The 14729-nt window shown below is 36.1% G+C and overlaps 1 protein-coding gene across 1 annotated transcript; it reads right to left on the bottom strand.

Annotated features, from left to right (window-relative positions):
- Positions 1-17: 17 nt before the first annotated feature.
- On the bottom strand, positions 18-14077 carry PGM2 (phosphoglucomutase 2). The gene is made up of 13 exons (XM_029961495.1): positions 13894-14077; positions 12895-13001; positions 12463-12547; positions 11334-11417; positions 10333-10526; positions 9738-9927; positions 8948-9045; positions 6331-6511; positions 6124-6217; positions 4898-5027; positions 2163-2352; positions 1425-1558; positions 18-656 (listed from the first exon to the last, which is right to left on the bottom strand). The coding sequence occupies exons 1-13, from the start codon at positions 13978-13980 to the stop codon at positions 554-556; spliced, it is 1677 nt and encodes a 558-aa protein (XP_029817355.1). The 5' UTR covers positions 13981-14077; the 3' UTR covers positions 18-553.
- Positions 14078-14729: the final 652 nt, after the last annotated feature.

Here is a 14729-nt window from a genome sequence, read left to right as displayed (position 1 = left end):
ATAGTCAACAGCAGATATTTATTCAGCAAATTTGCTGAGTTTCTTGTTTATTTGGGCCAACATCCTCAAGAAGGATCACTACCTCTGAAACATCTGCCCCAAGTTTGTCAAGGTCTCACCACAAGCTTTCAGTACTTCCTGTTAACAAAAGAACTTGCTTTGCAAATCTAAACCTGGACAAAGTTGCAGTGTTATCAGATTATATACACACAAAAGAAATGAAAGTCCCCACAAAACAGGCTATGTTTCAGAAATTAGAATATTACTTATAATATTTAATTAAAACAAGTTTTGATTGAAATACATTTGCAGTCAACTTCTAGCTCGTAAAGCTTTTAGTTCAACTGATTGGGTGTTTTTGGTCCTTTAAGGGTAAAGGTACTTTCCTTCCAAAATAAGATACTAGATCCAAAAGTACCCAAAATAACTCTTAATAAAAGCAGAATTCTTTTTAGTCTGAGCTCTCAGCTGTTTGGTCCTAAAAATCCTTAATATCTTAAATAATGCACTTCTAATGCTGCAAAAACCAATTAAGGTACTAAACTTGGCTATTTTACTCAGTCTTTCGTTGAAGTTTATTTTTTTCTGGTTGAAAGAAGTGTTTTTCAAGAGCGTTGACCAGTTCATCTAGTTCCTTCTTCAGCTGCTCAACATCACTGGGAAAAAAACAAAACACACAGACATGGAAAACAGTGTCACAAGTGGAGAAGCTAAAAAGCACATTTTCAGTCCGAGGAATTTTTAAGTCTGTTGCATTGTTTTAGACAAATATTTTCTATTAATGCTAAAAGTATATAGACTTGATCTCTTATGGTAATGCACTGATGTTTGCTTCCAACTGATGTGGGTGAACACTATGGAGAACAAACCCACAATACAATCTAAAGTAGAACAGGCAATTGGAGTTCAGAAGATCTTCTATTACTAAATGTATATGATTAGAAGTGTAACTTTTATACTTGTAACAGTATATTTAGATGAATTTTCTTCTATGAGAAAGTGTTATTTTCATTATGCAAGTTAATTACTTATCTTTAAGACTACATGATTCCAAGACTATCAGTCAAGGCTACAATTACTAAACATAAAATGGTTTGAAATATATTAGAACACTGTATATGGTTATATAATTTTAAAGCAACCATGTGTGTGAAAAGAGGGTGAAAATATTTACTTTCATTTAAGGCAGGATGGTTTTCCTGATATTATTTTTACTGAATGTGAAAGTGAGTTCAAAGGAATTTCAGTGACAACACAAATGCATCAACAAATTTTGCAGACTTGAAGCTTTATACAAATAAATTCACTAAAATAATGACTTCAGTAATATTATTTGATTGTGGAAAGCCCCTGTTCCACTAAAACAATACCAAAAATCCACACAGCCTCTATTACACCAAATTTACTGCTGTAAGTGACCATACCTGTTTCCAGGAGGTGCACAAAGTTCAGAATAGTATTTGATCTTTGGTTCTGTCCCACTGGTTCTCATTGTGGCCACTCCTCCATTAGCAAAAGTGAATGTTATCATTTGGCTACTTTTACTAGTAGGAAGTATCTAGAAATATTAAGAATATTTATTTTAGAAGCTTGGAAAGAGACTATCTATAAACCCATGATATGTTACATCATATAACAAAAAGATCAGCGCAAATTAAGTTTAGTTCCGTTTTCTTCATCATTGTGGTCTTGAGCCTTGTGCTCTACACAGAATCTGGTAGCAGTACATCACTGCTAGGTAGCTCAATTCAAGTCTAGTCAACATTTTTACTGTGAATAGAAATTGCTCTGTGATGGCATTTCCCAGGAGGAAAAGAAACAGAGGTTGTGGAAAACTAAAGAATCCAAAGCCTCATCTCAGTAGACAGTTTAACTTACACCCAAAAGATGATAATGCAAAATTGCTGTAGCAAGACAGCAAGATCCTCCTATCACCCTTTACAGGTTGTCATCTTGGAGAGAAAAACCACCACAAAACCAAACAAAAAACCCCAACACCACCCCCACTTCATTTCCTCTCACCAGGGAAAACAATCATCCCCAATCTGTTATTTTATGACTCAGTATGTAAAATAATGTTCAGAGCGTTTCTCCATAGAATTTTTTATGTATGTGTATATACATACCCATATGATTTATATGTAATTTAGAAAGATACTTACAGCCTTTTGATCTGGCTGGCTGCTGTCATACCCAGTAGTTAGATCCCTTATTCCGGAAACTTTAAATCTACCGCAAGATTTTGGGTATGTGTTTTTTCCATCAAAATTCCTAAGGTTGTCAAAAAGCTGTTGAATAACTTTAGGATCGTGGCAGATGAAATATGAAGTTTTGGTAATATGGAAGCCATATCTGTGAAGATACAATATTCATGAATTAAAGAAGCAATGTTTTTCTTGCAGGTGTACACCAAACTCATTATATAACCTTCCATAAAGCAAGACTCTATGCTCATGGTCAACCAACTGTAGCATCAGTTCACCACCTTACAGTTTTAAGGCCTCAACAGCTTAATTGTCCTATTTTACATACTTTAAAGAAAGTTCTGTGCAGATGCCTTTTCCTGTTAATGATTAAAACTGAGAAAGTTAACTGCAAAATCAGAAAAAAAGATACCATTATTGCCTTGAAGAGCTCTAACAACCATAGGAAGAGATTACATCTAAATAGCTTCTTTGACTGGATTTCAGCTAACCTTTTCTAAGTAAAACAAATTTTAGGCTGTTTTTTCCAATCACACTTCAATAAAGTGTTTCTAACAAAACTGAACTGTTCTGAACATTGCCTCTTTACCTTACCTGTCTGATGCCAGGTAATGTGATGCAGAATCTGCATCACAGACAACTGACCTGCTAAAACTGACTTTTCAAAACAGCATGTTGTTGAAAAACATAAAAGCTTCAACTGGTTGTTTAAGTGAGCTCTTGCTACAGGTCAAGACTTGATAAAGATCCTTGGTGCCAGTGAAAATCTGAAGGGCAGAATCTTTCATTAGTACTGGGATGTTCACTCTAGAAACCCGAAAGACTCCTTAAATAGGGTCATGTTTATACCTAAATGGACATCTTGAAGGTTAGTAGTAGTTAAATCAGTCTTGAGAATTCAGCAAGGGAATTAACAAAACCTATCTTGTAACTGAAAAAAGTGATAAGCCAACTAGGACCGTGTCCTTTTCCTGATCTGCATTTACTTCTTTGAGAACAGATCCCCATTCTATATTTTCAAAATGCAGAGTAGAGTTTCTTCTGCTTCAACAGCAACTCACAAAGAAAATCTGACAATGAATAAAGTAGTAAGAAGTAGAAAACTACCAACTCCATACTAGCCACAAACAAATTAAAATCACACAGAAAACAATCCCCCCAAAAAACAAGAATTTTCCTTCCAGTTCTAGTTATCAAGCATCAATTTAACAGTGCAGATCCCTATATCTGCAGCTTTTCCACAAAGAGTGACTATGTGCAGTGACATCTTACAGACCGCTTCTATGCTAAAGAAGCTTTGACTTTTAGAGTCCTCTTCAGTGGCTATGTACACACCAGCACTGTGGCACAGCTCAATTCCACCCAGTTAAATATTCTGAGGGCAACCTGAAGCAGGTGTTTACTGAATTAGGATATTAAAAATATAACAAAAAAGCCCAAGCTGGAGAAGGATAATTCTTTGAACATGAACTTCCAGCTACTAGTAATAAAGGGAATTCTCATGTCAGATGCTATATTTGCAGCTCTAAGCATGAATTCCTCTTCCATGCTTTTATATTACCGTTTCTTAAACCCACCTAAACTTCTGCTATCTACAATAGCTGATAAATCCCACAATTTATTTATGCAGCGTAAGCAAGTCATTGCCACTTGATTTCTTCTTAAAGAGTGGACCAAAGGAGCATGGCTGATGCTGTACGCAAATGAGAACTCTAAGGATTGGTAGAACAAGCAGCAGCAAAGCTGGAGTTTTCCACAAGTCTCTTTGCAGGTTCCACCCCTCCTTTGTTACTGTCTGAGAGACATGAAGAAGTGGACAGTATCAGCTAGTCTGTGCTGCTCCCTCCTTTACAACAAACAACCCAAAACCTCCACAAAATCCACTCCCTGCCCCTATGAAAGCCAGTAGCCATCTTTGCTATTATTTCTTTGAACACATTAAACAAGAACAAAAGAAAAGTAGTGCCTCATATTAAAGGCTCTCAGAGGGGATACCCAGCTGTAAATAGCCAAGAGTTATGGCCAGTCACAGCATTTCTAAATAACCAGCTCAGATCTCAGTAATCAGAAGCAGAAGGAACAACCAAAATCCAACAACATAAACTATCCATCAAGAAAAGACAGAATAATATCATAAAAAGCCTAAATTTAGAGCCAACTAGAATTAATTTAATCGCAAGTAGCCCTGCAAGGACAAAAGCAAGCTGGCTTCTATGAGTAGCATAAATATGCCAGAGCTTAGACCCATTCTGCCATCAACATTTTTGTGCATCTGGCTCATTTAAGCAGCAAGAAGTACTATGGTCTCTACAACACAGCAATACTGCTGGCCAAAAACCTGCCCAATCTTCTGTAAAAAGACACAGAATTTCCCAAAAGGGAAAAACCTTTTGGACAAGCAAATAAAAGCAAGCCAAAAATCTCATTAACTAATAGGGAACTAGTAAGGGAGTATTATTATTTTTAACATATCTTAAAATGACACAAAACAAAGTCATAAACATATTCATGCCCATGAGGCAGGAGCACTTTCTGGAAGACTACTATTAGCACAGAATTGTGTTAATAGTACAATAACACACATTTTAATTCTTCATATATGAGAGGGTGCTACTGAGTCCCTATTAAACCCAGCATGTGAAATGAAGAAATCTGAAGATTAAAGCTCACATCACAATTATAATTGAACTCACTCATCATAGACAGCTTTCAGCTGCTGAGTCAAAGACAAATTCCTGGTTGCCAAAAAGCTAGCCATCTCCGCAGTTATAACGGCAGCACTGACACCATCTTTGTCCAGAACAGCAGGACAGCACATATATCCTAAACAAAAAACATTATATATAACATTTTGACATATTTTGACACAATTTTAAAATTAAATAAGATATAATGACAGGGGTGCGGTGGTTAATCAAACCAACATTTTTTAAAGGACAAATGCACATTACCATTGCACAGTACAGACATTTTAGAGTTAAAACGAAAATAGAAAAATTTTATCTTCTAATCAGTGTTAATTTTGATAAGCAAGGTATATAATGGAATTTCAAGACAGATGTTTGCATCATATCAGTGCCAGATGCTCCCAAGTACTTATGGAGCTCTCCTGAAAGAGAAATGCCACACTGCAGGAATGATGCAAGTATTTTGTCTCAAATGTGATTCCCCTACATGGTACTGTAAGGTAACAATGATAATGATCTGTGAAATTAATCACATTTTCTCTGGTTTTCAGGTATTGAGATACTTAAGAAATAGCTTGACAATTTCCTGCTCACAAATTCATAGCTTTTGTTCATGGCTTTCATTCATGGCTTTCCAGTTTACAAATATAATTTAAGGGAATTTTTACTTTATTTTATTCACATTTAAACTTAGCTTAAAACTATCAGGTAAACAAACAAATTCAACTCTGAAAAATGCAGTTTCTTTTTTTAAATAGCTTATGCATAATTTGCAGTCCAAGTCTACACAGTCATGCTACTCAAGATACATACACTTAGCTCACATCAAACTTTGTGCTAAGCAGAGATACAAAGGATTAAAACCAGTATTATCAATCAGCCAAATGGATGATTATCTGTTACTCACTGGAAATACACCCATTATGTTGAGGGCACCCTTATGTTGCCATCTTTACCTTTTTTTTAAAAAAAAAAACTTGTTCCTTCTTTACGGTGGGGGTAACAGAGCACCAGCACAGGTTGCCCAGAGAGGTTGTGGAGTCTCCTTCCCTGGAGGTATTCAAGAACCATCAGGACATAAGCCAGGGGACCCTGCTTGAGCAGGGAGGTTGGACCACATGACCTCCAGCAATCCCTTCCAACCTCATCCATTCTGTGATTCTGTCACTTTTTGCAGTAGTTCTACTTTCACCATTTCGCAGGACATGAAAACATAATATCCTGTTTCTTACCTATAGCCTCCTCAAATGCAAAAAGAACAGCTTTTCCCTGGTCCATGAGCTGTTTGGCACGGTTGCCCATCCACTTGAAACCTGTCAGTGTTTCCTGCAGCAGTGAGGAGAAATAGAAGGCATTAAAAAGCAATGTTTTAAAAAGATGTGACACTGTGTAAGAAAACAAATTAAAGAACATGGAACAATATGTAATATGTTGCTTACCTCAAAGTGAAAACCTTCCTTTAATGCAATTGCTCTCAGAATTTTGGAAGAAACAGTACTGGATAACATGTAGACATCTTTAATGGCACGAGTATCCCTATTGTTATTTTTCCAGCACGTGAAGATCCACCAGCCTAAAAGAGCTCCCAGCTCATTTCCAGAAAACACTTTCCATTCACCACTAGAGAGGAAAAAAATAATAGAAAATACATGATTTCAAAGGATAATACTGGAGGGAAAAAAAAATTGGTTCTTCTACACATCAATATTAACAAATAAACCACTGCCTCTGAATTCCAAGTAACAGTAACAAGATAGTGAATGTTAATTGTGAACAAACAAAAAAATTCCTCCCTCCCCCCCATTCTGAAATGGTTACCTTCCTCCTCCATCATATGTACAAACTTTTGAGCTTATCCAAAGATGAAACAGTGATATTTCCAGCATATTTTAAGTAAAACAAAAATATTCCGCAGAAAAATTATAGATCAGTGATTAAGACAAGCACAAAGATACAAAAATACAATTCTCAAGTAGTCAGTATTTTAGTCGACCCCATGACAAATACTTTTTATTTAATCCCAAATACATAAATTGGTCACTGAGAAGATTGGAAAAAAAACCTCAAATGGGTAAAAAAAGATTAATATGGATGTGTTGCTAGAACATAAAAAAACCTCAAGAAAAAAGGAAAAGACAAATGTGAAAATTGTCCAAAAATTCTCAGTCATAAAAGGGGACAAATACACTACCAAACAGACAAAATCAAGACCTACAGAAACAGTACCTGTTGTGAAAGAGAAGTAGATTCAGTCTCCTGCATTTATTGATGCCAACATGCACAAAGCAATGCACAGCGGCAACTTAGTGTAAGAGCGCTGAGAGAGTGTGCTCTAGCAGGAGTTTCTGTCAAAGAAGAAGTACAGATACTGTAGAAGCCTATATTAATATTTGATTAGTGTATGAACAGCTACAGCAGGAGTCTGAGAGGACACAGGACTGAAAGTTAGGAGACAAGACTGACTAAACAACGAGCACATAGGTAGGAGAATGAGAGCACCGTGCTCTCACTGGTGATAAATATGATAAACTAACACCTCTCTCTTCAATCTTCTGATAGCTCTAAGTTTTTAGACAAAAATCAGGAGTGATTTTGCATTCTTGCTTTAACCTATCATAACTAGCACAAACTGAAGCTTTTTTATGCCTTTTCCTCAATGCTGAATTGCCAACTGGGGCTGGCACAGACCAAAACCATTAAAATAAGGATATCTTAGCTGATACTGCCCAAGATACTGCAGAAAGTGCCAACTAGCTCATTCTTCTGAAGACAGAGAAGCCTCCTTAGTTCATGGTGTGAGGTTAATAAGTTTAAAAGTACCTCAAAACCCCAAAGAAAACCTGTCATCTTTGAAGCTGCTACAAAACAGAAAGAGATTATCTGGTGAGTAAAACAACTACTTGCACTGCCTCCTTTTAATGGGTTTTTGGAATTTGTCTAACTGATACAGATTCAACTGCTTGCATCATCCACAATCACTGAGGACATCTAGCAGGTGCCCATCTCATCCCTTGGGTACCAAAGACTGTTGCCATAATTTTATATCCCTCTTCTGGCTCTTATGCACAGGGAATTTATATATACTATTTCTCCTTCTGCCCTAGCAAAAGATTTTTTTTCTGCTCCTCTCTGAGCTGGAAACCTTGAAGTACTTTTATTAAAGATTTATGGTTTCTAACTGCTCAGATTAGTTTCTGCTCTATCAAGGTAGATGCAGGAGAAACACCACTATTTGTAGAAATTATACCAAGTGCAGAACTTCAGCTTGTTCTCATTCATCACATATAACCACAATACAGAAATGCAAACCATTGTAAAAGTACAGGATATCAGGAGGCATGAAATAAGGGGATGGCCATATTGAGTCAGAACTATAGATTACACTCCATGAATATGGTTAAGCAAGTTTACCTTTTGTGATCCCATTCTTTGATAGGGTATACACAGAAAAATAATCCATGTATAGTTGGTTCTTGAAGGGTAGAGTACAAATAACTACACTGAGAAGTACTAAACAGTGACAAACCTTAAGGTGAAATTCAGGTATGTAACATTATGGAAAGAAGTGGGGAACTGAGCAAGAGAGGCACAAATCATCTAATGATTAGTAAAATGACTGGCTTAACAGCATTTGAGAAAGAAGGAACTCATACTAAAGAACAGAGATTATCAGAGAACTATAAGGATTCTCCTGAATATACAAGTTATTATTTAATAAACAGTATGAAAGAATGCTCATTAGCCTTATGTAAAAAGTTGTAACTGAAAAACTACCTTTAAAAAGATACAGCACAATCACAACAACTCACATGCTTCTGTGCATGCCTCAAGTACAGCAAATGTCAAGTATTTATTCAGGTTTCTGTACAGTGTCTAGTATTAATCCCTATTTCATGTCCTGCCCCCACTGTGGTCTGCTTTATACAGTCCTCTCACATTTCTGTTTTTTCAGTCCAAAAATGACTATTGTGACTATTCTTCCTTTGCAATACAGGTAGTAAGAATTTTCCAAATCAGTAAAAAATGTGAATGGCTTGCACTTCTTTATTACCATACCTCTCTTGTTTCTCTGCCACAGCAAGTCGATCAGCATCAGGATCATTTGCTAAAATGATTCTTGCCCCATCTTTTTCAGCCAAAGCAAAAGACAATGTCTGGAAAAGTGGTAAGCAAGACCAGATAAGCATTAATATTCCCAAATAATATTTTCACTTTCATTATAGGTTTTAAATAATTTTCCCAATTTATTTAATCTCACCCAAAATCATTATGTGTCTCTGAAAAAACCTAAAAACTTCTAGCCTGGCAGCAGTAGACCACAATCAAGATATTTAACTTTACCTATATCATTGTAATTCTGTAGTTTGAACTAAAAGCTACTTAGATTCAGCGGGATCCTTCAATAACAAAGTGTAGCGAAAGTAGTAGCAGAAATTCTAACCACCTGTCAGGACTTCTCCTGCCCCCTCCTGGTGTTGTGTCAGAAATTAGTCCTTGTATTTCAGATGTAAATTGTACAAATCTTTCAAAACCAACTGAGAAGATTATTTTTTTATTTTATTTTTTTTAAAATTAATTATCACTTTGTTCTGTGTGCAGATGCTGCCCATTCTGTTAAGAGTACAGAACAAAGTAGTTGAAAGTTATACCTAATTACTACCTGACTGGTTCAAATAGTTGTATCAATGAAAGGATACTAGCTAACTCTTCATTAAATGTAAGGCTATGAAAACGTTAGAAACAAAATAGAACCTTCAACCAATATCTATAGCTGTGACTTCTGACAAAAAGGAAAGATATTGAAAGACTTTGCAACTAATTATAAAAAAACCCACAACCTATTTACCAGAACACCTTTTCCTTCTTCAGGATTTGGATACTTCACTGTGGGAAAGTCTGGATCAGGATCTTTCTGCTCCGGAACAGCAAAAGGAGGGCTAAGGTCAAATGCCTTGAAGGCCAACTGCACAAATTTATGACCCACGCCATGCACAGAAGTATGAACAAATTTCAGGTTTGTTTCCTTGTTTATATTCCTGAAATAAAACAGGTTAACAGTAAACTTGGATATGGAAGAATGTTCTGCACAAAACTGACTATATTCAGGAACAGATACAACTCGGTATTCTGTATCATAGGAGACATTTAATTCCAATTCTGAAAAAGCACCACAATTTCTCACATAGCCCCAGCTTTCTAGTAATTCTGACTTTGGTTTTTTTCACTTACTTTGCTGGGTTAGACGTCTGCCAGGCCAGCAGATGGCACTGGCTTGCCACAGCATCACAGCTGCCAGTGCTACCACAAAAGATGACAAGAAGGCACAGGCAGAACTGGGTCATGGCAGGATTGTGGCCAGTCTCATTTCCACCAATTTAAACTGCCCTGCTGACATACTAGATGGAATACTCTGCATTCTTAAAGGAATTAACACCAGACACCTGTAAAAGCACTGTTTCTGTATGTCTTTGAAATACTCCTTATTGACCGTGGCGTATGGATCATGAAGTAGCGGGCTGCTGTCAATCAGTTTGTCATCCCAAACCTGAGGCCATGGTTCTTGATTCTCCTCAATAGCCTGAGAAATTCCCTTGTCGTGAGGGGAAATGATCTGAGCACCATTCTCCCAGTAAACCTAAATAATAAATAGGGTGAGTATTTGATCATTAATATTATAAGATAGTTTTGTTACTCTTTTTGTTGGTTAAAGTGCACTACATTCAGTAGAGTGTTACAATAAATTAGGCTTAGGTATACCCAGAATATTCCCCTGTTCATATTCTCAGTGTTTCTTCTCCCGTCCCATTTTTGTTCTATAAAAAAAGCTGTTTTATTTTATCTAAAGATCTATAATAAAATCCAAAACAAGAGCCAGTCATTTACTGAGAAAAATTCCATTTTTGTATTTTGGAAACAGTTTGTATATGACTAGCCCAGATATGGAATGACTGGTGGACAGGTAATTCAGATATGTTTTTTTCAGTGGAAAGCAGATTTCTTTCATAGAAAAAACACCGATAACTGTATCACTTAGCAAAAGAAAAATATACTACAAAAATTAATGGAATTTATTTAAAATGTTTTGTACAAGCAACTCATTAGGCTTTACATATTTTGAATTTTCTGGGTTTGTAAAACTATGGAGACCTTTTAAATTCATGAACTAGAGAAATAATTAATGCTTTTGAAAAGGAGCCAATCTTTTAAAGTGTTCCAAAGTATATAATAGCATTACTTCCTGGTTTCTAGAGCAAAGATTTTAATTATGGTATTAGTATAATATGCCACTAGCTTTAAATAAATACACCTATAAGAGATCAGACTAGCAATTAATTTAGTCTATACCATGATAGGAACTATATACAATAGCATTAGTCTCTCTACATGAAAAAAAAAAAAAAAAGGTTTGAAAAGAGCCAGAAAGCAGATCACATAGGGATACCTTGTAACCATTGTCTTGTTTTGGATTATGGGAAGCTGTAACCATAATTCCAGCACAAAGCTTCAGATGAGTTACTGTATATGGCTGTAAAAAGAGAAAGTTATCTGAAGTGGAATGTGCAACTTACTATATAATATTATTTATTCTCATGCATACATAATACTTCCATACTTCTGAATGAAAAGAAAACCGGGATGTAATTCTACACACTGACTTCCTAAAACAAAAGCTAAGTAGTGCTTGCTCCACTAACCCCACGTGGCACAACTTTAGTCCTTGCTTTTTCTTGTGCATTTTTCCATTTATATGCTCTTAGTATTGTTTCAGATGCTTTGTGAATTTCTAGAGCAGCGTATTTATAGAAGGAAGCCAAATGCATGTGTTGCCTGCTGTAGAATGTCTTGTGGTACCCAAAGTCTTAGGGGGTGCCAAGTCAGCTGGGGTAATGACAGAAGTCCACGGGGGGCAGAGAACTACAACTCAAGCAGTCTCATCCATACTATCTTCTGAGAGCAGCCTGTGGAGCAACTAACTCCATCGTCATTCAGAAGAGAATTTTTGGAGAGAGCTCTTATAAACTAGCCCAAAACAGAGGGAGTGAATTAAAAATAAAGCATTATTTGTGACGACAGGTTCAATGTATGTTTACTCCTGGCTCTTTATTTAATAGTGAAATGCAATCAACTGCAGTTCTTGCAACACTGCTTTAAACTGCACTATGAAGAATTTGACCGTAAATCTGCAATAATCACAAAACTAAATTTGTGTGTATGTTTCAGACTTCAGACTCCACGGCAATCTAGAAACAATGAGATGCCTCCTACAAGACAAGTCTGCCGGAAAGCAGGAATGAATAGAAATGCATCCCACTGTCACTGACATTCCACATTCTCCTTTCTCTTGCTATGGATGTTGTAAACTAAACATAGCTAAATAAGCACAAGACTAACTGCAAGAAGAACTTAAAAAGTAAAAAGTGGTTTATCTAGTTATTCTTACTGTAAGTAATGCAAACTACCTGACAGGATTTATGTGTATATAAAGAAGATATATAGCTTTCTTAGCTTCAGGGGGAAAATCTGGTTCAAACTACTACAAGTATATAAAAAGATATAATAGGAAAACCTACCACAAAGGGAGTTGGTATTATATCAGAGAAGAGATAAACTGGAACTCCTTGACTGATGAAGGTATTGGCAGCAAGTCTTGCAAACCTAAACAGGAAGAAAAGATGCCTAGGGAATATATTCATTTTCTCACCGATTAGTGACCTAGAATTCACAGCTTTCCCTCCCACACCCATCCAATTAAAAATTCCAAAACCCGACAACAAACAAAACTATACATCAAATATATCTCAGTTATTACACAGACCCATTTTAAATGCGTTCCCTCACTGTTCTCAATAGACAAAGCACAACTCTTAAGGACTGCTTTGGCATTACCAGAATATTGTAAATACCTTAATTCACTCTACAGAAAGAAAATACAGTTGGAGTAGATATAAAACCATAATGGATCACATAAGGCATCTACAAAATACTGAAAACCTGAAAAGTACCTTTTGCTACTACCTCCGCTGGAAAGATGAGCACGAGCATCAAACCCAATCACAACTCCTCTCTTTTTCAGGTCACTGAAATTCTTCTCAAGGTATCTGCAAAATCCCTGAAAACAACATCAAATCTACCTCATTAACCCAATCTTAATAATTAATTTATCATTGCATTAAGGTGATTGCTAAGATGCTGATGTCTTAGAAAGGTGAGTGAACACAGCATCTCACTGAACTGCTCTGGGATTCAGCTTGTCCATGACCAATAAACAGCAAGAAATATCAGAAACCTTCAAATCAATATTGCAAACCTGGACAGCATTAAAGTACTTTTCAAAATATCAGAAGCAGCTCCGAAAAGGAACAGACAACATGATTAGTCTGAATTGCAAATTTTGAAAAGTGATTTATCTGTCTTAAGTCTCACATGAAGAAGAGAACAACTGGCCAGTGTTGTCATTTTTCAACCAAATCTCACCCTTAATAATGACACGTTTAGGACATGATAAATTACTGCAGCCTGGCATGGTGATGTAAGGTTCTGGGTTTTTTTAAGCTCTTCCCAAGTAGATCTACTTTAGGATCTATGTACATATATACAGCTTCACTGCCTTTATGTAAATTTATGTCCAACACACACAAAGCTTAGCCAAATTTTGGTTACCTTTGGGGTTTTTTGTAGTTGTTACATCAGTATTGTTACACTTGAGCTTAACTACAGCCCTGTATAAATTAAATTGCAAATTAAATATGGAAAATAACTTTTAATGGTTTAATAGCTTCTCTCTGCTTGTTTTCAGAAATCAGCACTCACTTAATAATTACCAATTAAATTACTTCTGAAAACCAGAAGAATAGTAAAAAAACTTGCACAAATAAATAGTTGTATTTACAGTAAAAAAACTGTAAAAAACTTGTAGAATACTGGTTTTGCTTGTCATTAATGAGAGCTCTTCCATTTGTATATACAACCAGTTAAGTGAGATAAAGTGCTGGACACAATACCTGGGTTGTCTGGATAATAGTCAAGTCGTTCATGTGGGAAATCCCTGCTCCCATGGCAGCTCTGAGCCCCGCTGTGCCGAACTCCATTCGTGAGCCAAAGTATTTCTGCAGTTCTCCAGCATTTCCTTCTGCAAGCAGTTGCTTCACGATTGCATAAGTTTTTGGATTCTGTAGATACAAAATTCGTATGTTCTAAAAAAGGTTTTGTTTGTCTGTCTTAACAGGATTGGCTTTCTGTCCCGGTCTCTGTATGGGCTTATTTCAGTATCAAAACATGGCACACCACCTCAAGAATACCAGAACTCCTGCTACATCTTCTTAAAATTAAATCAGTACAACCTCAAGTATTACTTATTTTAGATTTATCTCCTTAAGTGAACATGCTGCCTTGACAGCAGTGTATATATCACATTTTGGGATGTTAAAAGATTTCCAAGATGTCTGTTTTAATGTTTTTTTACAAACAAAACAAACAAAAAGAGTGCACTTTTACAGTTCTGAAAATTTTTGTCATCACAACACAAGAACTCTTCTAAACATTTAGGAAAGTAGGTTAAGCTGATTATTAAGAAATATTTGTTACTTTCATAGCACTATATATGTAGAGTTCGAAAAAAAATAAAATCACAACCTTGTCCCAAGACTAGCTAACACCAGGGGCAGCAGCAAAATTAAGCAGACTGGTCAGAAGATAAAGATGACAATTTCCAACATATTTGCAGGTAATGTTTGGGATGAAAGCCTAGCATCTGCAGCCAAATTCTTAAACAAAATTACTCCAGGGTGGCAACGAAAGGGCTGTGTCAGACAGCTTGTGAACAGTGAGGAGTTTCTAA

Source organism: Manacus vitellinus, unplaced genomic scaffold (genome assembly GCF_001715985.3).
Source record: "Manacus vitellinus isolate BGI_N305 unplaced genomic scaffold, ASM171598v3 scaffold_0_pilon, whole genome shotgun sequence".
In the NCBI taxonomy this organism is placed as follows: domain Eukaryota; kingdom Metazoa; phylum Chordata; class Aves; order Passeriformes; family Pipridae; genus Manacus; species Manacus vitellinus.
This window is presented reverse-complemented; position numbering and strand designations above follow the sequence as displayed.